Below are 26,881 nucleotides of genomic sequence, written 5' to 3' on the forward strand. Positions count from 1 at the left end.
CCAGCTTTTGATTCATCCAGTCCAGCATTTCTCATGATGCACTCTGCATATAAGGTAAATAACCAGGGTGACAGTATACAGCCTTGATGTACTCCTTTTCCTATTTGGAACCAGTCCATTGTTCCATATCTGGTTCTAACTGTTGCTTCTTGATGTGCATACAGATTTCTCAGGAGGCAGGTCAGGTGGTCTGGTATTCTCATCTCTTGAAGAATTTTCCACAGTTTGTTGTGATCCACACAGTCAAAGGCTTTGGCATGGTCAATAAAGCAGAAGTAGATGTTTTTCTGGAACTCTCTTGCTTTTTTGATGGTCCAGCAGATGTTGGCAATTTGATCTCTGGTTCCTCTGCCTTTTCTAAAACCAGCTTGAACATCTGGAAGTTCACGGTTCACGTACTCTTGAAGCCAGGTTTGGAGAATTTTGAGCATTACTTTGCTAGTGTGTGAGATGAGCGCAATTGTGCAGTAGTTTGGACATTCTTTGGCATTGCCGTTCTTTGGGATCAAAATGAAAACTGACCTTTTCCAGTCCTGTGGCCACTGCTGAGTTTCCAAATTTGCTGGCATATTAAGTGCAGCACTTTCACAGCATCATCTTTTAGGATTTGAAATAGCTCAACTGGAATTCCATTACCTCCACTAGTTTTGTTCTTAAGACCCACTTTACTTTGCATTCCAAGATGTCTGGGTCTAGGTGAGTGATCATACCATCGTGGTTATCTGGGTCATGAAGATCTTTTTTGTATAGTTCTTTTGTGTATTCTTGCCACCTCTTCTTAATATCTTCTGTTTCTGTTATGTCCGTACCATTTCTGTCCTTTATTGTGTACATCTTTGCATGAAATATTCCCATGATATCTCTAATTTTCTTGAAGAGATTTCTAGTCTTTCTCATTCTGTTGTTTTCCTCTATTTCTTTGCATTGATCACTGAGGAAGGCTTTCTTATCTCTCCTTGCTATTCTTTGGAACTCTACATTCAAATGGGTATATCTTCCCTTTTCTCCTTTGCCTTTTGCGTCTTTTCCTTTCTCAGCTATTTGTAAGACCTCCTTAGACATCATTTTACCTTTTTGCATTTCTTTTTCTTGGGGATGGTCTTGATCACTGCCTTCTGTACAGTGTCACAAACCTCGGTCCATAGTTCTTCAGGCACTCTGTTTATCAGATCTAATCCCTTGAATCCATTTGTCACTTCAACTGTGTGTAAGGGATTTGATTTAGGTCATACCTGAATGGTCTCCTGGTTTTCCCCTACTTTCCTCAATTTAAGTCTGAATTTGGCAATAAGGATTTGTGAATAAATGTATGTATTTATATATATATATATATATATATATATATATATATATATATATATATATATATATATAGTGTGTGTGTGTGTGTATGTGTATGTATTTATTCCTGGCCCCAGATCTTGATTTTAATAAAGTTTCTGCTACTCTTTAATTCCCTCATAACTAATTGGGGAAATTTGGCCTGAATATGGTACAGGTTGTATATTTATAATTGAACAACTACATGCCAAATTATTGGTTTAAGTGATTAGAACAAACAGTAAACTATAACTCATACCGTATCCTTATTTGGAATATGGTCCCATTATTAATTATTGTTAAAGTCAAAGCTACATGCGATTATATAATTTTATACTTGATGAATGTTTTCAGTGAGTATAATTTAATTGATTTGACAGTTTCACTGTTTGCTTCCATACCAAGTTGGGATCAGGAGGCAAGTTATCAACTGCTAACAGTTCTCTGTGAAGAAAACATTGTGTGGATTAGTGTTTTCTGTTTTTTTGTTTTGTTTTTGCACTTAGTGAATATCTCTTGTTTTAACTCTTGTAATAAGGGCAGTTTCTTTTCTACCTTCTGTGAAATAAAAAACATTTTTAAGTGTTTCTCTAGCACCAATGCTGCACATCTATTAGGCTTAATAAAGTGATACTTGCTGGCTTAATAATATTTGTTGACTGTTTATAGTAACCATTTGTTGTTATTCAGTTACTAAGTCATGTCTGACTCTTTGTGACCCCATGGACTGCAGCATGCCAGGCTCCCCTGTTCTTCACTATTTGCCAGGGTTTGCTCAGATTCATGTCCATTGAGTTGGTGATGTTATCTAACCATCTCATCCTCTGCTGCCCCCTTCTCCTTTTGCCTTCAATCTTTCCCAGCATTAGGGTCTTTTCCAATGAGTCAGCTTTTTTCAGGTGGCCAGAGTATTGGGGCTACATATATTTAAAGACAGGAAAATTTTGTAAGCAAATTTAAAGTATCCTTCTCATATCTTTAAACATAGGTTTTGGGAAATGCATACTTTTTTTCATATGCACCATTTATTGGACATAGTAATGAAATGAGTGAGTGAGCACCTGAACAACAAAAATAATTTCTCTTTTTTTCTTATAGGTGCACAGACCAGGTTTACATTTGAGCTGCCAAATCACAGATTGCGTTTTACTTCAAAAGTTTCTGCTACAGATATGTCAACCATTCCTCCTTCTGCCAGTCTTAACCTTCCTCCAGTTACTATGTCAGGGAAATATATAATGGAAGAGCATGATAGTTACTCAGATCAAGTGTGGAGTATAGATGAACTGCCTTCTAAACAAGGGTACTATTTACAGGGAAATTATCTACGTTGTGTGGCAGAAGTAAGTTCCCTTTTAAATTTTCTTATTGTTTGTAATTTAGGAGCCTTTGAGCTTTAGGTGTACCAAAATATGTAGTGATGCCAAATTTTTGAGAGAAATTGTCAAATCATTTATTCCTACAGAATTTTTGTACTGTGTCTGGTGGGAGTGTGTGTGTGTGTACAGGTGTCTCTCTCCTTATAGTTTTATTTAAACATTTTTTTTTCTTGTTTTAGTCATCTTTGGATTCATATTTATTATATTGGTTTTCACATGCATTTCTGCAATATTTTCATTATTCTTTTGATTATTAAAAAGCTAATAGTGTTTAACATTTGCCAGGTGCTGCATGTGCCCTGACTTGTACAGTTCTTAAACAGTCCTTTGAGATAGATATTTTATTCTCTTTTATAACTAGAGAAACTGCACCTTTAGGGTGGTTAAATGATTCATCTAGGTATACATACTTATTAACAATATAAAGGTCACACAGAGAAAAAAAATAATTAGAAGCACATTCACAGACTAATTTCTGTACTAGGGCAAGTTGAAAACAAGCATATCTGATTCCATCGTTATTTTTTCCCTTTATATCTATACAATTATCACAAGTTTAAAAAGCATTTGGGTATGTTTTTCATTTTATTCATGGTAAGCAGGTCATTTGTTACTGTCCTAATTTGTTAAGTAGAACATTGACTTTAAAGAGATTAAATGACTTTCCCTAAGTCCCCCAGCTATCAGTTGAGAGATGCTGGAATCAAAGGCATGCTTGTCCCTCAGCTTACTTTGTCGGAAAAAACTGCAACCTTTTCAGAAATCATTTTGACAACTATTCGTTTTATAAATTTTATTCTCTAGAATCTGAAGCATCTATAAGAATGCTTTTTGGCTTCTTTCTAGAAATATTATAGCTTGTAGGATATAGTTAAGACTGGTTTGCCTTCTTTAGACTTTGCTTGTCCTAGAACCTCTCATGTACAACATGCTAGAAGTCTAATTTACTTACTAAAAAGTAGATTATAAAGCCTATTTCATTTGTGCTTTCTACTTTTGAAAAATAAGTATCCCAAAGTCTAGTTTAGCAACACTATTATTAATATTTCATTTGACAGAAAATAAAGCAAACTCAATACAGTATATTGCATAATTCCTTACTAATATTAGCTATTATAAAGATATAAAGTTTATAATTGGGGCAGTACACCATCCTAAATTTACTAAGAATGCAGTTAATTATAAACGTTTGAAAGAGTCTAAAGTTGCATCTCTCTGAGAGTTGCCCATTTTACTGGGGCCTGAAATAGACACATGTGAAAATCATCTTTACCCATTTGATACTACTCTATCCCAGTGAAAGTACCCAGTGCAACTTAGACTTTATGTGACTTCTCATTTAAGAAAAGACTGCTTTACATGTATTTTGCACTTAACTTTTGATCAACATATGAGCACTATCAAAGTGACAAATGTTGAAGCATTTGCCTTACTCATAAAGATGCTTCGATTCATTGTAAATAAACTTGAATCCAATTAAGGCCTGCTTTCTATTTAATCTATTAGTTAATTGTTGTCAGAAATTCTTTAAACTAATCATGGGCCATGCATTATAGTAAAGCTGAGTTTAGTATATCTGATTTGCTAATTCAGCTTCATGTAAGCTAATATAAGTTTCATGAGAACCATAATTTTGTTGTTTTTATTCACAGTTGTATCCTTAGCATCTAATGCAATACACAGAGTAGATGGTCGATAAATATTTGAATGAGTAAAAACATTTACTTTCACTTATACTGGTCCATTGTTCTAACACTAAAACAGTGGTCATTAAAAATAAATATTACTCAACACAATCAGTATTGAACTTAGCAGGTTACATAGTTAAAGTATAATTTGCATTCATTTTCAAAAGATTTCTCTTACTTTATTGGCTACTGTTATTTTTTAAAAATAAGGGGAAATGGTTTCTGACAATGTCAGGCCAGTAGAGTATTAAGGAATCTGAGTATTTTGACCCTTCTTCAGTATATTAATTTCAAGTATCATGTAGGTAATTGTTCTTCCTCAGAGTTTGGGATGACTTATGTGAGGTGTATTTAAGACTAATATAGTCAATGTGTTAATCCTAATATTCTGATTTTGTTTGGCAGGTTGGTTCCTTTGAACATAATCTTACAACTGATCTTCTAAATCACCTGGTATTTGTACAGAAAGTATTCATGAAGGAAGTTAATGAAGTAATACAAAAAGTTTCTGGTAAGATGATCTGGTACCTTACAATATAGAACCTTCCCACTGGCTATAGGATGGTCCATGTACCAGTGGTATAAGTATTGATTCTATCATTTAGATAAAATTGTTAACTCTCTAAAAACTGTGTATTCTTTTTATGGCTTTCTCACCTACAGATGCTCCTGCTTATTACTTTTTTTATGTGTAATATATACATTTACAATTTATTTACTATAAACTACACAAAGCTCTCTTATGCTTCCCTTCCAAAAAAAAACAGCTTAGTGTGTGTCTATTAATTAACTAATCTTAATCATTGTGGACAGAATTTAGATCACTGTTAAGATTTTGATTTTAATCTATATCAGATGGTGACTATATGCTGGCTACATGGTAAATTGTCTATAGCAAACCCTTATATTTTTGCTGTTTCTCAAGAGTAGATTACAAGTAACCTTCTTAATCCCTATTTTACATTTTAACAGGAAATAGATGTCTTATTTAAAAATGTTTATTTGATTTTTAATTCACAAGATAGAGTGTTAAGAGGAATTAGGGTGGAAAACAAGTTGACTGTGTAACAGTTCTTGAGGCTGAATATTTCCAAAGTGAATATAAATAATCATGTTAAAATAATAGTTAAGCTTCACCAATAAAATGGCATCAAGAGGTGCCATTGTTGATGAATAAATTAATTCATTTTACAAATTTATTAGGTATCTATTCAATTATGATTGTGATGAGTTCTCTGAATGACAAGAAGAGGGTGCTGTGTCTATGTCAAAGGAAAAACTAACTTATTCTAAGGAATCAGAAAAGGCTTCACACAGAGGAAGTCATATTCAAAACCTCACAAGTGAAGTCTCATTTGGTAAGAAAGGAGAAAGAGAAGATTCAGGCAGAGCTTATGGGCCAGTATTTGATAAGGCTTTGAAGGAGGACAGAACATGGATTAGGAAACTGAATTATGTATAGCAGCTGTGTGTGCAAGAGATTTTCCTAGTTCTCCTGGGTTGGTTGGTTCTGGTTGTGTCTGAGGTTAGGAAGCTACTTGATGGTGGACACTGATGAGGCCTAACAGAGGTATAGAAACTTACAAGTGAAATAAAAGAATTAAATCAATTGGGAGTCTTGAGATTTTTCTGAAAATGGTTGAATACAAACCATTAAGGAAGGGATGAGTGTATAGCAGAAGCTCTTTCTGCCACTGAAGGTGTCTCTTCTTGAAGATACACAGAAGTTTTGATGTGGCCCATTTACCTGGTTAAAGTCACATTAGAACATTGTCTATACAAATTAAGACTTTTTCAAGACTGCTATTGCTAAATATGTATAATTAAAAAAAACAAACCCTTCTAGTAACTAATATTGTATCTCTTACAGTACAAGTGTAGCATTCCTGGTATTAATATGGTACTGTAAGCTGTACTTAAAATGGTTTTGATGAAAGAGAAAGGCTTTTCTTAACCTTTGAATTACATCACTAGGAGTTATAAGAAAAGTAGGTCTATGAATAATGAACTGGAAAAGAAAACTGGAAATTAATGTTCCACCCATGAAGACTTGCCAATCACTGTGAAAAATAGAGCTCAGAAAATGATGCCAACATCATTTAGTGGCTAGATCTGCTCCCTGAACCATTCCTTCCTGACTGCAGAGACAGCATGAATCCTAGGAAAATAGCTGAAACTTAAGTCACATATCATCCAGCTGGTCCAGGGCCTCATGGAACACAGATGTTCCCTTATCTTTCTCAAAACCAGAGAATGTAACAGATTATTGAGAGGGAATGCTTTGAATCCTTGTAGCCCAATTTCTTAGTATTCTAATGTCTGTATTGCTTCCCTACTCTCCCAGAATCCTCACGATTATTTTCCTTATTTATTTTTAAGACTTTTTCCTCATGCTTTCCCTTTATGTTACATTTAGCTTTAGGATATTTTCTGTTGCATAGGAATATTCATGTTCACAACCATCATCAAGTTTGTTAGGAAAATTCTATTTTGAGGAATCAGTTCTTACAATCTTAATTGTGCATAGACTGCCTGGATTTCAGAAAGCTGTAGGTAAGCGCTGACCTAGTAAAAAGAGGAGATCTATCTTTTATTATGTACAGCCCTATGTGTGTAATGTATTTGTAATGTATTAGTAATATATTTATATATATATGAAATAAGGTTACCATTTTTACAATTAGATCAGGTATATGTTTAATTCATAACAAGGTAAAAAACTGTAGAGTTAATGTAACTAACAGTGTCTCTGATATTTCTATAAATAAAAGGATTGTGTAATACATTTTATAAGAGGCAGAGCTTGTCTTTTAAATTAAAATTTTTTGAAACTATGTAAAAGATATTCAGCTTTCTGGTTTGTCCTTCAATTTCAATGTTTTATTGACTATTCTAGGTATTTTGTCTCTTCACATACACCTTAGAATGAGTTTGTTGATATCCACAAAATAAGTTGGTAGGATTTGGATTTGGATTGCATTGAATTTAGAGATCAAGTTGAGAAGAACTAATGTCTATCTTTTATCAGAGTTTTGTAGTTTTTCTCATGTAGATCTTGTACATATGTTGTTAACTTATATTAATACCTAAGCGTTTTAATTTTTGTGGAAATGTAAATGGTATTGGGTTTTAAATTTCACATTCCACTGTTTATTGCTGCTGTATAGGAAAGTGACTGATGTTTGTATATTATTAAACTTTGTATCCTGTAACCTTGCTATAATCACTTATTGGTTCCAGGAACTTCTACATAGATGATCAAGTCATTTGTGAACAAAGACAGTTTTATTTCTTCCTTCCCAATTTGTATATCTTTTATTTCCTTTTCTCATCATATTGCATTAGCTAGGACTTCTTGTATGATGTTGAAACGGATTGGTAAGAGGGGCTATGCTTGCTTTGTACATTATTGTAGTGGGAAAACTGAATGCTTTTCACCAATTAGCATGGTTTTAGCTGAAGACTTTTTTGTAGATATTCTCTATCAAATTGAGGAAGTTCTACTCTGTTTTTAGTTTACTGAAAGTCTTTATTATCAGTAGGTTTTGAATTTTGTCAAATGCTTTTTCTGCACCTCTTAATGTGATCATGTGACTTTTATCCTTTAGCCTGTTGATGTGATGAATTACATTAATTTATTACCTACTGGGAAGAAACTTCCCGTCTCACTTACATTTGCTCCCTTGGATGATGCTAAATTCAATACACATAGAAAAAGAGGAATCATTTTGAGATAGAATATTTGAAAGATAAACATGCAGAAAAGCTTTTACAATAAGACAAAGAGAAGTGGAAGCAGAGGTTGGATTTCAAAATGTTAGAACATTATTTCCTGAATACCGCATAGCCTGGGCAACAAATGGTTTATTAATGGGAACTTTATCCCCAGGGTCCTCTACCCCCATTTTTTTTTGAATGTATAGGCCAAACTTTTATTATCACACTCTTTGTTATTAAAATCTGTTATCTTATTTTTCATTTCTTCACATTTAGTTTTTCTTTCATTCTTTTTTGTTTATAGAGCATGTAGAAATAAATAACCAAGGTCATATTTTTGATTGAAGAAATGTTTTCATTGTACTTTTCCTTCAGATATCTTTTCTGAGATGTATAATCATGTTTGGTATAATTATATGTATAATGTTTTAATTTAGGCCATATAAAAAGTTCTTAATTTTCTATATGTGTAGTACTATCCCTATCTTATATCTTACATCTACCTCAGTGAAATGTGGCATGGCTAGAGTTCCCTGTTAAAGATTCAGTTAATGTTCAGTAAAAAGAGAATGTTGTGTGTGTGTTTAAACACATAACGTAATTACTCTATTCCTTTTGAAGAAATTGCCTCAGACCTTTGATTGTTTAATTAGTTAATCTCTTTTAGGCGGGGAGCAGCCTATTCCTCTTTGGAATGAACATGATGGAACAGCGGATGGAGAGAAGCCTAAAATTCTACTCTATTCTTTGAACTTGCAGTTTAAGGTAACATAAATAATAATACAATAATGATTCCTTAAGAAGTATTTTTCCACTTAATGTATGCTAATAGAAAACTCATATGATACATGAATATGCCAAATAGAAAATAAAACTGAAGTATTAAATATAACCCTATCCACTCAGAGAAGAAGCTTTAACAATTGAATATCCTTTAGGATTTTTCCTGTTTGTATTTAAATATATATATATATATTTCTGCATTTTTAAAAACTTTGAATACCTCTCCACTTCAGAACATTTAGATCTACTTTATCTTCTTAAACTGCTGTGCTATATATTATACAGTTGTAACAATTTAAGTACTTCTTTCTAATTTCTAATGAACATTTTGATTTTTTTCTAATTATTGCTATTATAAATTACTCTAAGAAATGTTTTGTACACTTGTCCAATTAAAATAAACTTTAATGTAAATCTTATTGCTTCTAATATCTATGATATTAGTGTTCTTAAAACTAAAAATTATTCATAACCAAATAGTTACTTGTAATTAATGTATTTAACCCATGAAGAGTCTGTATTTTGAATACAAAATACTGAAATGAAATTTAATAGCTAAAAAAGTTCCTACTGACATGAGAAATTAAAGGATGTTGCCAGTTTTATCAGTTAAATAAGCATCCAAGATATTTTAGAACATGATATTTTATTTATCACATATTGAAAGATTTCGTTTGAATGGGTGTATATTGTTGATTTAAGATTCTCTTTTTCCTCCAAATATATGTAAACTACTAGGGTATTCAGGTAACGGCCACAACTCCCTCAATGAGAGCTGTAAGATTTGAAACTGGGTTGATTGAACTGGAACTTTCAAACAGACTTCAAACCAAAGCTTCACCAGGAAGTAGCAGCTATTTGAAACTATTTGGTAAATGCCAAGTGGATTTAAATCTGGCTTTAGGACAGATTGTCAAACACCAGGTGAGTGCTGAATATGTTGATATTAAAACTGTGACTTTTAAACTCTGCATATCATTTTGAACTATGTTAAGTATTACTATACTTTAACAAGTATTTAGTTTAAGTTCTGAAAATTTGATTGTAAATTCTAATGAAAATTCATTAAAGAAGGCCCTTATAATTTTATCTGGCATTTCATTTGAGTATTTTGGCAGTATATTATTCTGGCAAATACGATCACATGAAATTTAATCTAGTATCTTCATGAATACTTATAATTTCTCTTGATTTTGTTAACACTCTGTGTTAACATTGCGTGTGTGCTAAGTAGCTTCAGTCACGTCCAACTCTGTGTGACCCTATGGAGTGTAGCCCATCAGGCCCCTCTGTACATGGGATTACCCAGACAAGAACATTGGAGTGGTTTGTCGTGCCCTTCTCCAGTGGATCTTCCCTACCCAGGAATCAAATCTGCATCACCTGCATTTGCCAGGCAGGTTCTTTACCCCTAGTGCCACCTAGGAAGCCCCTTGTATTAACACTAGTAAATCCTTAAAATGTTACTGGGCTTCCCTGGTGGCTCAGATGGTAAAGAACCCTCCTGCAATGCAGGAAACCTGGGTTCGATCCTGGGGTTGGGAAGATCCCCTGGAGGAGGGCATGGCAACCCACTCCAGTATTCATGCCTAGAAAATCCCCATGGACAGAGGAGCCTGGCAGTCTGCAGTCCCTGGGGTCACAAAGAGTCAAACACGAATGAGCGACTAAGCTCCTGTTTGAATAATGGCAAATTTTGCATGCCGTAATTTTAAACATGTAAAGTTAAACATGTATATATACACACAAACACACATACACAAACACACACAGAGTAGTAAATCAGATTCTGTTTTATAAAAACGTAGCTTTCATAGCTCATGAGGGAATTTCTGTTTTGCTAAAAATTAGGTAGATTTTTAATCATTTTCCTTCTTTACTTTGAAGAACTGATTAAAAGAATACCAGTCACACTTTTAAAACTGAATGGCTATATTAAATATTATGTGGGGGAATAAATGAACAAAAATTTCATGTCATCTCTAGAAAAACTAATTTTTTCTAATAGAAGCACAGTTTGAGAGATCTAATTATCTTGCCAGGATATGAACCTAATCCTAGCTGTTGTATGAATTTTATGTATCACTTCCTATTTATTTGTTATATACCCATTCATATTGTATATTAATTTCAAATGTTATGGTATAGAGTATCAGGAATTTATCATTGACAAATGAAATGAAGAAAAATGTACTGTAGTTCTTTTACTGAACTAATACCAGCTCCCCTGATAGCTCAATTGGTAAAGAATCCGCCTGCAATGCAGGAGACCCTGGTTCAATTCCTGCATCGGGAAGATCTGCTGGAGAAGGGATAGGTACCCACTCCAGTATTCTTGGGCTTCCCTTGTGGCTCAGCTGGTGAAGAATCCGCCTGCAGTGTGGGAGACCTGGATTCGATCCCTGGGTTGGGAAGATCCACTGGAGAAGGGAAAGGCTACCCACTCCAGTATTCTGGCCTAGAGAATTCCATGGACTGTATGTATAGTCCATGGGTCACAAAGAGTCAGACACAACTGAGCAACTTTCACTTTCACCATTAATGGTTTTAAAACTTTTAATTTTTAAAATTAAAACATTTAAAACATTTCCGTTATTTGATTTTATTGAGCTTTTCATTTTATCTTAGGTTTATGAGGAAGCTGGTTCTGATTTTCATCAAGTTGCCTATTTTAAAACTAGAATTGGATTAAGAAATGCCCTGCGAGAAGAAATCAGTGGTTCTTCAGATAGGGAAGCTGTGCTTATTACCTTGAATCGACCTATTGTTTATGCACAGCCCGTGGCCTTCGATAGAGGTAAGATGAAATGTATCAATACTACTTTGTCAGACTTAGAAATGTTTTGGTAATACTAGAGAAAGTCATCTGTAGTTTACCAGCGTAAATGCTTGATAGTAAATGTCTCTTAAATTTGAAATGTGAGCATCCAAAAAAAGTTTCTTGTGCATTCTCATCAGTTTTTGAAGTTACTTTACTTTTTAAAGTTATTTGCTTTTTACATGAATCTATAGGAATGTCTGATTCAGAATTTTAATTTTAATGCTAAGTTTTTTGGTTTGGGTAACTATTGCACCCATTCTTCTTGGCACTGTTTTATTCATTTATTCTATAAACATTTACTGTTCACTATATAGAAGTGGAATACAAATACGGAAAACAGGAACTCTGTCCTCAAGGAGCTCTCAGTTCAGTGGAAATAGAGCAAAGTAGACTGCAGAGTTGAGAGATACACACACACACACACACACATACACATACACACACACACACACACACACACACATATATTCTTTTTTTTTCTTCTGACATATTAGGGAGTTCTCTAACTTTCTCTGTGCTTCTCAGAGAAGAAACTAATTTTTTAGGTTCAACTTGGAGTTAGGAGTTTACTTGGGAGAAAAGAAATGCAAACTTGTCCTATTTTACCTCTGTAGTTATGAACTAAATAAATATTTGCCAAGTGAAAAAGAAAAGGAATATACATATATAAATATATATCAGCACAGGGGCCCACGAAAATATAGCAGCACCTTTCATAAAGGAAAATGATGAGAAATAAGACTGAATGATAGGGTCTAATTAATGTCTCTTGGGCAAATAGTAATTGTTATTTTAGAAGTAATAAAGAGCCATTTATGAAGCCATAAAATAAACTGGTGATGGGCATTGGCTGTTGATAAGATCAGTTTGTTAGAAAACTACCTCTAACATTTTGTTTTGCTAAATCTGGTATACTTTTTTTTTTTCATTTTTCATCTTACCATCCTCTGATCAGCTTCCAACGATTCCTTAAAAGTACTTTCTACTCTTGTATCCATGCCCTAACTCTTGCTTTTCCTTCTACTTCTCTGACCTCTTCATCTTTATCTGCTGTTAAGACTCCCCCTCTGTATATAGCATTAAATGATGGTTTATTTACATAAAGATTCCATTCTTATTACAAACTCAAATGTTTTTTACTCCTCTCTCTAAATCACACTTTTAAAATGTATGCTTCTAGTACTACATACCTCTCCTTCAAGAATTTTTAACAGGTATAACAGAAAGCTTTGTACGGTCAGGGACCATGTTTGTTTTCCTTTGTGATTCCATCCCAAAGCTTAGCATATAGTAGGCATTTCACAAGTAATTCATTAAATGAGTGACTAGACCTGAATTATCTTCTGTGTTTTGCCATTTTGCAGTTTCCTGCTTTCTGCTTTTTTCATTTGTCTGGTTGACTATATCCTCTTGCTGCTGCTGCTGCTAAGTCGCTTCAGTCGTATATCCTCTTAGATTCTTTCTAATTCTAATGCTATAATTTTCTGGGACTAATTTTTATTAATCAAAAAGATTTTATAGTTACACAGTTTTACTTGCCATGTAGATTTATAGCTTTGATTTTAATATTTCCTTTGCCCTGTCTTAATTATCAAAAGCTGTGCTGTTTTGGCTGAATTATAAGGCTGCGTATGACAATTGGAATGAACAACGAATGGCTTTACATAAAGATATTCATATGGCTACGAAGGAAGTGGTAGATATGCTGCCTGGTATCCAGCAAACGTCAGCCCAGGCATTTGGAACTCTCTTCCTGCAGCTCACTGTGAATGATCTGGGAATTTGCCTGCCTATCACAAATACTGCACAGGTATAAAAAATAGAATCATAGACCAAGATTTAGAACCAAACATTTCTACTAGCCATTTTTTTGTGTACAGAGTATAACAATAAATATTTTCAGGATAACAGTTTGTAACTTGAGTTTAATAAATAGTAAGTAAGATTGAACACCTTCCAGCATTATTCATCCACAGAGTATTAAGTGTGGATCTCATGAGACTTTTCTCTGAATCATTCTGATGTGCTTCATAACAGTAATGAGATTGACACCCATCTAATAAATCTTAATTTTTACCTTGGAAAATATGCACCTTAGTTTTAAAGTATTTTTACTTTGTATTTAGCAAAGACATCTTTGGCATATACTTGTTGATAAAATAGAAACATAGCATATAATATGATATGATAATATTTAATAGCTTCATCTAAAACAGGGTAGAGAATTTCCAAAGTCTTTTAAACTGTAATATTTAATGGTAACAAACTTCCAAATTATGTGTGCTGGATAAAGCAGAAATACTCTTTGTGGTTTAAGAACAGTTCTGGGAATGCATACTTGCATGCTCATTTGTAAAAGAGAAAAGGCTGTGAAGCCCTATTATGCTAAGAAGTTACGATTATAACAAATACAGAGGTCTGTGTTTTATTGTTATAATTTACCTTAACCTGTAACCAGTTGTTGAATGAATTTATCTTCTAGTTATTGTTTGACAGGAAAGTGTTAAGAAAAATTACGGGTTGAGGATTGGCAGTATGTGTTATATTTGTGCTTCAGGAGTTGAAAAATGATAATACAGCATGTTGGACAGAGCTCAGGAAGACTATACACAGCAGGGATGGTTGTCAAAATGAAAATGTTCCCCATAACTAAAACAAAGACTTGAGATTCTAAAAAATAGATAATCAGCCTTTTACACGTTTAGTTTTTAAAAAACTAAATGGCAAGTGCATATCACATGGGCAGTTTAATGTTTTAAAGTAGCATCTTTATAAGCTGCTTTTTAACAAAGCTCTCTAGGGTTGACCCTTTGTATATGTTGGGTCTTCTAAATCCTAGGAGATTTCCAAACTTTAAAAGTTGTCACCTTTTGTCTCATTAATGTATTTTGCAGTCTAACCACACTGGAGACCTTGACACTGGTTCTGCCTTAGTACTGACCATTGAAAGTACTCTCATCACTGCTTGTTCTTCAGAATCTCTAGTCAGTAAAGGGCATTTCAAAAACTTTTGTATCCGTTTTGCTGATGGCTTTGAAACGTCATGGGATGACTGGAAACCAGAAATTCGTGGGGACCTAGTGATGAATGCCTGTGAGTGTCTCTTATTTTCTGTATGAGCTTTGTAATTTTTAAAAATGAAAAATAACCCCAACATCTTCATTAGTAAAACTAAAGGATGTTCGTATATAGGAATTTTATTGGACTTTGTGAAATAAAGACTGTTTCAAATTAAAGATACCAGAACATATTTGTGAAAAACTGCAGCTTTCAGTAGTTTGGGTAAGTAAACCAACTTGATATTCTTATTGATGGTGTAGCATTTGCTCACCCCCTGATTTTTCCTGTAATTGATTTATGAATGACCAGGTAAAGTATCTTTGTTCTGTGGGCATCTTGAAAGAAAGTGATGTACGTATAAGATCCAGTTCATTCTATAACATAATACAGGATAACCAGGAACTTGAGCCATAAGTAAATCCACACTTCCAAATATGTAGTATACAGAGTATAATTTGGGTGAATTCCTCTGATTCCATAATGCTCAAGGTTAGAAATAACTGAAGCTGTGTTTAATATGCTATTTTGAAGATACAGGGGTCTATTTTTATTTTAATATTTTAAACATTATAGCAGATTTGATAAAGTATCATTAATCATAATGAAAAATTATATTTGAGAATTAAAGGTTGTGAATTAAAATTCCTCAGTTAATCTGTAGACCAAAATTAATACCTACTTTCCAGAAGATGATATGCTATTATTTAGCAATTTTCCCCTCTCTCCGTTGGAAGAAAATCCCTCCAGTTGTGGGGTTTCTTGAGGTATTTGGAAGACTTTCCAATGTTTTCATATCAAAAAATTAAAGTTTTGGTATTTAATTTTGGTAAAATTTTAGGTGAAATTCCTGGTTTTGAATGCTTTGCATTTAGATAATTAATAGGTAAAATACTAGGATAGCTTTGAAATACTTCAGGTTACTAAGAAGACTTGCTATCGAAGTACTCATGCTTAATACCCAAAAGACCAAAAACAGCCTTCATTAGCGAGCTTTACAAATAATCATTATACATGGTTGTTATATATATTTTAAAAAGTCACCATAACTGTCTTTTGTTTGTGTGGTTTTTTCCCTTAAAATAAATTTAAACCTACTGATTTTTATTAAGGTGACATTTTGTCATCATTGTAGTCATATTGGATAAAATATATTTGGAAGCAAAGGAAGAATACTGTTTCCTTAACAGTTTAAACAAAGGAATACACATCTGACTCAGAATCAAAAACATATTAAGAATATAAACAATAACTTAGCACTTCAGTGGACATTATACCAACAAAGTAGAACACTAACATACTATAATAATTGTGAAAATCATAATTTATTTTGAGTTTTGGAGGTTATCAAATGACTTGTATTTGTAACATGCTTATTGTTGGGTGTCTTGGGAAGATGACAAAGGAGGTGAGTAGAGTAATTGTTTTGTTGATAAAAAAAATTTCCAAATTGCAAATTTGACAAGTAGTTTACTATTTTGTAGTTTTTATTAGTAATAATTATACTTGCATGTAACTGATAATTTTTTTTTGAAGATTCAAGTTTAGGGCAGAGAATTAAGAAGTGGGATAGTGTGTTAGGATTTTTTTTCAAAGACATTTAAAAGTCATGCCCTAGAAAAAAGGCAACCCACTGTAATATCTTCTCTCAGTAATAATATTTGGGGGAAATGCAGTTAAAATTAGAAAGCACGATCTGTAGGAAGTGTTCCATGGACCATTTAAATAAATAGTAAAGATTAGACTCTTTTCATTAACATGTACTTACAGAAGCTAAACTATTAGAAGTTTGAAAAATTCCAGTCTTTCTGCTAACACCTGGATAACAGTATTTGGTTGTCACAGCAAAAAACTGCCATCCTGGATTCTGGTTGGTCCAACTCAAAGATGACAAGTACAAACAGAAAGAGCCCAGTTGGTTTCCTGCTTCTCACTTTGAGGATTCAGATCTAATCCTAAGAATTTTAATGTTCCTTATTAATACACCATGGCTCTGTATTCTATGAATTTATATAATCTTTTTTTTTTAACTTTTAAAAATTCTCTACCATTTCTTTGAATTGGAAGTCCTCAATGTTTTCTACCCTTTTTTATTTACTAGCCTTAGTTATATTTCTCCAGTTTCAAAAGATTTTGCTTTCATTCTAGCATGTTTAGATTTGCAAGGGTTGTTCAGGTTTTTTTCTATTTTGCTCTGTTTTATAACTATGACATTAAAGGTGAATTAGGCAATGTGAGTTGTAGAGATACTATATTTGGGGAGAGTCTATTAAACAATTTAGGCTTTATTTTCTTTAAAAGTTGTTTCAAAGATGGTATGTCTCTCCTTTTAAAACTGTTGATTTAATTAACCTCTAAAAAAAAAGCTAAAGTTATCCGATTAAAGCCAGGTAGTAGAAAATGGTTCAAAGTTAAAGTCAGATGTATTCTGAGGATAAGTCAATGAGCTCAGGAGACTGATTTTATGAGACATCACGGCAGTCAGTCATTTTTTTTTTTTAATTCTCATAAAAAGGTCCTTGTCAAAGTAAAAGACAGGGCTGATGAATCATGTCTGTGAACTGATGTGGCAGTTCTTAGTTATGAAAAAATCAGTTTTAAAGTATTTGCATTCTCAAAGTGCCATTTACTCATGATGGTACAAATTGTCACAACATCAAGAAACTGGAGTTTCAGAGTTGGCCAGGTATTGGCCAACAGATGAAGAAATCACACACAGAATGTAAAGTTAAAACTGCAGTTAAATTCTTTTTCTTTATTGAAGTATAGTTGATTTATAATCTATTAATTTCAGGTATATGCAGTTTAGTTCTTAAAATCAATAAGAATAAAATATTGTGAGATATGAAGTAGATTTTGCAAGTCATCTAAGGTGGTCCTTTTCTTTCTCCAGATTAGAAACTGAAACTGAGCAACTAGTAATCCTATTTATATTTAGATAATGATTTTTGAAAGGAAAATTACAGTATGGTATTTAACCACAAGCATAATTTTGTTAAAGATTATTTTGGGGGTGATTTTTGTGCAGGTGTAGTTCCAGATGGTACCTATGAAGTATGTTCCAGGACTACAGGACAAGCAGCTGCTGGTAAGTTCACATTTGGTATTACTTTTGCTATATGTATCAGGTAGAATTCTGCTTTTTTATCCATTTTTCCTGCCTTTGTATTAGAGGATCTTTTAACTAAAACTCATTCTGTTATTCCCTAATTTTTAAAAACTATTTTGCAATAATATTCATATATTTTTATTTATTTAACAATTAATTAGACACTACCAGTATATAACGTAACTACAAAATGTTTGGGGAAAGACAAAGATGAATAAGATATACTTTCTATTGTATAAATTTAAATTCTAATAGTGTAGGTATGACTCTGCAGTACAACTATAAACTGTAATAAGTGATAAGCTCAATAAAATATTGATATAAAATTCCAACTGCTATTGAAATTTATAGGAGGCAGATAAAATTTCTAAATTATAAAGGATACAAGAATGAGAGAAAGCTTTATAGAAGAACTAGCATTTAAACAGGGACTTGAAAGATGGATAAAATTGTTTCTTAGGCAAAAATGGAAAATATGAATAGGGAAAATTCAGGCAGAGAGAAAAATACCTGTTTTGTCAGAACACAGGTTCTAGTTAGCGTTGTCTGAATTGGCTGGAATAGTTATGTGAAAATAAGATGGGAAGAATCTTAAATCCAAAAATAAGGAGTTTGGACTTGATCTAGTGGACAGTGAGAAAAGCACTGAATATTTTTCAGCAAGAAAGCAGAGGTGACAGTATCGAAGGGATACTTTCATGGGTTAGGAGAAAAATCTAGGAAAGTGGTTAGGAGATACTATAGAAGTAATAACCTGTCTTGTCTCTAAGATAATAACATAGTGTAAATTTTTATTATTTTGCCTGGTATAAAATTAGGGTAAATGAGAGATATTTATTTAAGAGCTCTTCAAATGTTGAGGAACAGTAAAACTGATTAAGATTAGTAGATTTCCTTTTCTCCTTATTAATCCCTCTTATTCTCCTAAACGTCGCCCAAGTGCCCATCCTCAGTAAATTGTCTCAGAAAATAGCAAGGCCTGAAGTCCCCACTGACTGAAAAGGTTAGGAGATTTCCAGCAGTAATGTTAGAAGAAAAATGTTCTAACTGAAGTAAACATACATAATGGGAGGAAGAGCACATAAAAGTCTTTGTCAGGACTCTCGCTTTTTAGTGAAAACAACACACTCAAACTAGCTTAACCAAAAGCAGGAACTTATCAAAAGAATTATTTGCAGATGACAGTTAAACTTAAGAATGACTGTCTCAGTGAAGAGAAGGAACCAAGTCAATTCAGGTTAGTCTAGAAACAAGATTCCAGCTGTCACCAGGGCTCTTTCCAGCTCTTGTCTTTTCTTCATTCTGGCTGCCCACTTTTTCTTACTGTTGACATCCTTACACGTGGCGTGAAACACAGCTGCCAACAGCTCATGAACCTCATTTCCCCACCCTCAGTTACTAGAAAGGGACCATATTTTCCCAAGTCCAAGAGAGGATTCTTCATTTTCCAACTTTGACCCTTACTTAGATTGATTACCTAATTACTTCTGGCTAATGAGGGAGGCTCATGCCAATCCTACTATAGACACAGGAAGGTAGATGCATGTGGGGCTTAGGGAAGAGGGAACTCATAGGGCACATGGGGAAAGCAGAGTGCTGCACAGACGAAACAGTAATTACACACTATACAATAGGCAGATCAGTCCCATAGTCTCAGGTCTCTGACAGAACTGTGAGAGATATTAGTTATTACACAGGGCCATCATCCATTTTATTCCTTGAATGTAGAATTATTTAAATTTCTATACTTAAGACTTACCAAAAATGCCTCTTCTTTATTTAAACAGAAAGTAGTAGTGCTGGAACCTGGACACTCAATGTATTGTGGAAAATGTGTGGGATTGATGTCCACATGGATCCTAACATTGGAAAAAGACTGAACGCTCTGGGTAACACCCTTACAACCCTGACAGGAGAAGAAGACATAGATGACATTGCTGACCTAAATTCAGTGAATATAGCTGACTTGTCAGATGAGGATGAAGTTGACACTATGTCTCCCACTATCCATACTGTAAGTGAATTCACTGTTAGACTTTTTCAGGACTGGCTTTTACCCTGTGAAAGGGATATTATTAAATCATTGTTACTTATTATAGCTGCTAATTGTGAAGGAAGAAAGGGAGTGGTGGTTCTTTGTACCTACATTTATATAATTTTTTTTTATTTCATATTATTGTCTTTTAATTGAATTGCTTGTTTCATAATGACTGTCAGCCAGCTTGTGCCTTAACCTACAGATTACACATTAACAATAAAAGCAAAGAGCAAGCAAATCTGGAGAGAGAAAGTAGATTAGTGGTTGCCTAGGCCTGGGAGAGTTTAGAGGGGTTGGGAGAGGGGATGGGAAGAGACTGCTAATGTTGTAAGGTTTTGTTTGGGAGGTGTGAAAATCTGATGGTTGCACAGTTTTATGAATATTCTAAAAACCACTGCACTATACATTTTAAATGGGTGATTTTTATGGCATGTGCATTCTATCTCAATAATGATTTTAAAAAATGAAAGTCAAAAGCAAAGTGCACACACAAAATATACATTTAAAAAATGTGTATTTCCATGTATACTGTACATGTTCTGTCTGTAGTATCAGATTATTTGATCAGTAATTATTATTTATTAGTTTAAAAAGAAAGTTTCTCTCTGCTTTCATTCCAGTATTAATTTTTTTAAAAATCTGAAACCTCTTTTAACTACTGTATCATGAATTAGTTTTGTTCTTGGAAAGAAAATTTTATTTAAAAAGTTAACGTTACTGTTTATTGTTTAGAGTTCAGATGGAAGTGCAGTAAGTGGAGATGGCCACAAGCTCACCTTTGGGCAGCGACTTGTAAATCACCTACTAGGCCTCAGGCCCCCACATCAGCGCTATTCTGTTCCTGCAGAGTATCTATGTGACCCAGAGATGTGGGCCTCCCCTCAGTCTAGCCAGTCCCATTTGAAAGCATGCAGAGCTCACTCATGGGGAAACGTAGGTAGCAAGTAGATTCCTAATGAAAATAAAGGGGTTTGAATCACTGGAGAATTCCAATCATCTTACTTAACACAGATGGCTTTGATTCCTGCATGCTTCTTTTGATTTAAGGTACTATTTCTGTGATAAGATAAGATTTGCTTTGTGACCTGGGCGTGTTACTGACAGACATGCTTTTGATTTTTCAGGAAGCTGTAGATTATCGAAGACAAGGAGCATCTGGTAGCCAGCCAGGAGAACTTAGAGGAAGAAAAATTATGAAGCGTATAGTAGATATCCGAGAATTGAATGAACAGGCCAAAGTAATAGATGATCTTAAGTATGTATAATGATTTTTAATTCAGTATAATATTCCCTAATAATAGAACTGAGATTTTAAATGAGAAGGGAACTGGATTGGGGCTAGTACAACCCCCTTTAGTTAATAAATGAGATAACCAAGGTCCAGAGAAGTTTGGTAATTTGTCTGAGATCATACATTCATTAGTAATAAAGCTGAAAACATTAGTCTGGTGCTTATCACAGCTCCTCATTTCTGAGCATTTTAAGACTGACTTTATGTCGCATATATGCATCTCTACATGTCTATTTACATGTATCTTTACATATGTATATATGTGTGAGTGTTTTGCTAGCAATATTTTTGGAATGCAAATGTTTGAAGAGACGAAGCAAGTTTAGAATTTATTAAGTACTTATTGTGAATCTGGCATGTTATCTCAGTCTAATCCTCACAACATTTCTGCAAGATTAGATGGCATTATCCAAACTTTATAGATAAGAAAAGTGGCTCAGGGAGATTTAAAAGTCAGAATTTGAACTTGTCTTTGTCTGAATTCAAACTTCATACTTTTTTTTGTTTGCCTGTTTTAGTAGGTCACTAGAACTGAAGTGAGTCTAGGGCAAGTCAAGAGCAGGGAGTAGGTGGTACTATCTATTGCCTACTATATAGTGCTGACTAGGTCATACTTGTTCTGTAAAGACTAAATATTCTTCTTGCCAAACTTCATAATTTTGTTTCCCCCCAAGGTGGTAGTCATACTTCAGCTTTTCTAATCTTTGTACAGTTGTATCTGTGGGGGTTTTTTGTATTCAAGGATTTATCAGAAATGTATGCAATATATAGGGAAAGTTATTCTCTAAAAAACTTTTCTGTAAAGTCAGGTACAATGATTCATATTTTCTTGTTGACTTATATTACAGTTTGAGTTTTGTAATCAGGGGAAAAAATGACTTGTAGCAAAGTATACTTCCTCCTCTAAAATCTTTTCTGAAACTTACAATTATACATAAAATTTTTCATACAGATATTATTCTTCAGAGTTGTTCCATAGCTTTCATAAGATTATTAAAGAGACTTCTTGATGTAGAAACAGATAAGAACCATTTCCTAAAACATTAAAGACAGTTTTTCCTTTTTTTTTACCGTTTGCCAGGTATGGGTATTAACATTATGGAGGATTTGGGCCTGTCCATACATAATCTTTGATATTCTGATAAGTTAAAGAATCAAAAAGGAGCAAGTAAAACTCATTCCTTCTTTGTTAACTCTTTACACTAACTGCCGTATTTGTTTTGCATCCAGAAAATTAGGTGCAAGTGAAGGAACTATAAACCAGGAAATTCAACGTTATCAACAGTTAGAATCTGTTGCTGTGAATGATATTAGAAGAGATGTTCGTAAAAAGTTACGGAGGTCCAGTATGCGAGTGAGTAAACAAAGAGGATTTTATTAAATTATATTATTTAAAAAAATGCCTTTATTTTGTGAAAGTTATGATGATACTTATGTTGTTCTCTTTCCTTCTCCGTTGCTGGTGATAACACTTGATTTTTATATCTCATGTCTACTATATACTAAGAACTGTTGAAAGCACTTTACACTTAACAACCCATTAAATCTTTATAACAACCCTATGTGTTAGCTTGTATCATTGAATATTTTCCCTGTTTTAAATATGAGGAAAGTGAGGCACAGAGAACTCAAGTAATTTCACCAAGGTTACACAGCCAGTAATCCCAATGGAGCCAAGATTCAAACCCAAACAGTGGGATTCTACAGGTTATGCCTTTAGCCACTGTGTTTTGTTTGCCTATCATAAAGTCATACTCTCTTTTTTGACTCTAAGTCAAATGTGAAATCTTTTGAAATGTCCATTCTACCCCATCCCATTTTCCACAGCTGACTTTACTCTTAGCCACTACGTACTCTCGGCACTTTATTCTTACCTTTATTTGCGTGTTTAGTTGCCCTTACTAGAGTTTGAGTCTCTTAAAGGACAAGTTATTTATCTTTGACCCTACCATCTACCACATTCTGGGATTTAGCCTAGTTGCTGAACAACTGAACTAAATATTGTAGAAAATAATTATAAAACTTATTCAAGTAGAGGTAGGTTGCTTTGGGTCAAGGTGGTCTTGTTAGTAGAAAAGCTAATATTTTAAAATATAGTCAGCAGAACCCTCCATTTTTCTAACCAGAATAAGGTTTTAGGTACCACCCCAATACATAAGAACTGATTAAATCAGAGCTGCTGAGGTTAGAGGAAGCGAGGAAGGCTTCAGGGATCCTTAGTTCATTGGCTTGAGCTGTCTTTCCTTGATCACCACCAGAGTCCCAGACAACCTCATTTGAATACTGTTCTAAATTATTTAAATTAGGGATAAAATTCAACTTAATATTCATCACTGGCTTCTGATGGTACTAAATGGACAATGATGATCGGTAATATATAACTTTAAAATTTATGACACTATGTACTTCACAGACATAGTGTTAATATTGTTAATATTGCTTGCATACTATTTATAAGTTAGTTTATACTTGGCAATTAACTTGAAAAAATAAAACTAGGTAGAGAGGATTAGGGAAATTATTGAAATTACATCTATGTTCTTAACATTTGTCAAATTTGTCAATTCCCTTTTAATTCCACTCAATTCCCTTTTAATCCTCTTGCTTTCTTATCTCCATTATTAGACTTTTTAATATCCAATCTCTCCAAACTACACATTTGAAGAAGAAGGATTTAGAGAAAAGGAGGGTATTCCAGTCACCACTTCCTTTCCTTTTCTGTAATTAAGAGTTCTCTTGGTGGGGTAGTACTTGAAGTGATTAGTGTCACTATCTCCCTCACCTTTCTCCCAGAATCTTTCCTTTCAATTCTCATTTTCTTTTCTTACTGTTTTCTTTTTTCCCCCTATTTCTGTACCTCTCATCCTTGCCTCCCAATCTTTCCTCTCAGGCCAGCTAGTGGCTCTTATTTTCCTTGTAAGAGGAACTGATGTGTGGACTAAAGAGTAGCTGATTCCTGCTGCACTTTGATCCATCTCTGTTGTTAAGTGACATTTAAAGTCACAATTTAAGATAACTTGTTAGTGATCTGAAGGAGACTAACTTGTTAACTAGCAGAAAATTTTATCTGAAATCAGATATTATAACAGTTAAGGTCACCCTATTTCTTTCCCCTTTCATTAGGCTGCTTCTCTAAAGGATAAGTGGGGTTTGGGTTACAAACCAAGTTACAGCAGATCGAAGAGCATTTCAGCTTCTGGAAGACCACCTCTTAAGCGAATGGAAAGGGCAAGGTAATATATTTCAATTGATGAAACAAGTAATAAAATTGCTGACTCTTTTGCCAAAGTTCACTACTTATTTATTGTGTTCTAATTGGGCAAATTACAAAATTAAGGTAGCAAATGGATGTTGTCAATATAAGAAGTTTGAGGAATTCTGTCTCATTTAAATACACTTTTATATTATAAAAGTTATTGTGTACTTTTTAGTAATGAAGTACATTGCCATTTAGATAAATTTATGTGTAAACTTACAGACCATCCAAAGAAATGAATATTTGCATGTTAGTAACTGTAGATTTAAATTTCTCACTGTAGAAAAGGTTCTTGGAAAAGAACCTTTAACATAAGGAAAAATGTAAATTTTATATATTATAGAAAAATATACAGAAAAATATAAATATAATTTTACTAGTAAAAGAACACTATAGGGACTTCCCTGGTGGTCCAGTGGTTTAAGACTTTGCCTTCCAATGCAGGGGGTGGAGGTTCGATCCCTGGTCAGGGAACTAAGATCCCACATGCCTCGTAGCCAAAAAAAAACAAAACCTAAAACAACAGAAGCAATATTGTAACAAATTCAGTAAAGATTTTAGTCCACATCTCACACACACACACACACACACACACACACACACACACACACACACACTCACACACTAAAAAAAAAAAAAGAAACCTTAAAAACACTATACAATTAGTATAAATTGTGTTTTATAAGGTTTGGTTTAGAAAATCTTGTGTTAATCGAAGCAGTGAATTTTGTTTTTTGTGATGCTAAAGATTAAGGAGTACCAAAAGTTCAATCCTTGGATAAAGTAAATATTTAGAAATAAAGTGTTAATGTCATTAATCAGACTTTTATAAAAGTCCAGGTTTTTTTTAAAGAATATTAATGTTTAATGACCTTATATTTTACTTACAGTTCTCGAGTAGGAGAAACTGAGGAGCTCCCAGAAATCCGTGTGGATGCAGCATCTCCTGGACCCAGAGTCACTTTCAATATCCAAGATACAGTAAGAGAGAGACTATTTGTTGGTGATACACAGTGCTAAAGAATCTTTAGTAATTACTAAATTATATGAGTTATGCAGTTTAGAAATACTAATTCCCACAAGTGGAAGTATGGGTAGTGATGGTTAAGGTATCTGTACTTTACCAAATAGGGCACTGCCCCAGTGCTATCATTTGAGAGCCACACTGCAAGTATTAATGTTTTGTGTTTAGAATAGTCTCCATACTGCTTGCTCATAGGTAGACACGTTTTGTTGAATAATTTCTTTCAAGTTCAGTTCCACATTAAACTAGGTATTTTACACAAATGTAAATGTATATGTTTTTATTTATTTTATTGTTTATGTACTTTAGCTCAGGATATATAGAAATAATATCAGAAACTAGTAGTAAAAAAGTCAGTTTCAAAGTTATATTATAATTTTATAGCATGTTAAAATTTATGTTAAAATGTTTGTTCTTTTTTTTTGTTTACTTTTAAAACATTGGTTTTTTTACTTTTCATAAATTTTTATAAATTTTCTTATTATTTTAATTAAGTTGAAAAAAACAGTATGGGGAAGTGCACTACAATCCAGCTGTCCTGGGGAAGGGTATTTTCAGGTACTTTTTAAGAACAACATAAGTTTTCCTTTAAAATTAATTAACCACTCTGAAAATCTGCTTTCAAAATGTCTTCCTCTCATTTCATACTAAACTCAGATCTTGAAAATATTTTACATAAAGCTTTAAAATGATTGGTTGAATTCTTTTTTATCATGTGTATTTCATAAACTCTTGCATGAATGTATTTTAGTTCTATACTTATAATTTAATAGTGATTATTTAATCTCAAAAATTAAAGGACTAAATCAGTGTACCAAATTAATGAAATCATAAACCAAAAACTGCCATATATTATTTATTTGCTAATCTCTAAGTGAATCTCTTTTTCCCTACATTCATCTATAAAAAGAATCTTTTAAAAAAAATGAGTTACCTAATTCAAACTAGAATCAAACCTATCTCGGAATAACAAATTAATCATTGAATGTTATTTACTGAGTCACTGATATAAAAAAGCATGTATAAAAGTAATCTATTAAAAATTATGTTTAGAACAGTATGGAAAATGTGCTACACAATCATTTAAAGTTAAATTAACACCTTTATAAACCACATGTTTTCCCTAAATATAGTTGTAAGGGTAAAATTTAATTTTAAAATTGTATTTGTGTAGTAGGTGTATAAATCTTTGCCTAGAAATTTTCCACCAAGTTACATTTAAAAACTGGAACTTATTCCACATTTGTTTTGTTTCACTTCTCCCACTCTTTTAAGATAGCCTCAATATATATCCCATAGTTCCACTGATTTTAGTCAAGCTGAATTGTTTTAGAATTATTCAGTTGTAATGGAGTAAGCTTGACAGACATGTCCTTTTTTCTAAAACTGAACCTGGAA

At 33.3% G+C, this 26,881-nt stretch overlaps 1 protein-coding gene across 1 annotated transcript in view; it reads left to right on the forward strand.

Moving 5' to 3' along the window:
* The window catches only part of BLTP1 (bridge-like lipid transfer protein family member 1), a 382,818-nt gene that overhangs the window by 322,009 nt on the left and 33,928 nt on the right, over positions 1-26,881 (forward strand). The window contains exons 59-73 of the mRNA XM_081544847.1: positions 2,419-2,663; positions 4,793-4,898; positions 8,772-8,869; positions 9,626-9,811; positions 11,516-11,684; positions 13,307-13,518; positions 14,603-14,801; positions 17,794-17,853; positions 19,662-19,888; positions 20,645-20,845; positions 21,037-21,167; positions 22,434-22,557; positions 24,327-24,436; positions 25,350-25,440; positions 25,979-26,041. Of these exons, the coding sequence (XP_081400973.1) occupies positions 2,419-2,663; positions 4,793-4,898; positions 8,772-8,869; positions 9,626-9,811; positions 11,516-11,684; positions 13,307-13,518; positions 14,603-14,801; positions 17,794-17,853; positions 19,662-19,888; positions 20,645-20,845; positions 21,037-21,167; positions 22,434-22,557; positions 24,327-24,436; positions 25,350-25,440; positions 25,979-26,041 (2,222 nt within the window). The remainder of the gene's footprint in view (positions 1-2,418; positions 2,664-4,792; positions 4,899-8,771; positions 8,870-9,625; positions 9,812-11,515; positions 11,685-13,306; positions 13,519-14,602; positions 14,802-17,793; positions 17,854-19,661; positions 19,889-20,644; positions 20,846-21,036; positions 21,168-22,433; positions 22,558-24,326; positions 24,437-25,349; positions 25,441-25,978; positions 26,042-26,881) is intronic.

The sequence above is a fragment of the Giraffa tippelskirchi genome, chromosome 11 (genome assembly GCF_054371585.1).
Source record: "Giraffa tippelskirchi isolate mGirTip1 chromosome 11, T2T-mGirTip1v1.2.pri, whole genome shotgun sequence".
NCBI classification, from domain to species: Eukaryota; Metazoa; Chordata; class Mammalia; order Artiodactyla; family Giraffidae; genus Giraffa; species Giraffa tippelskirchi.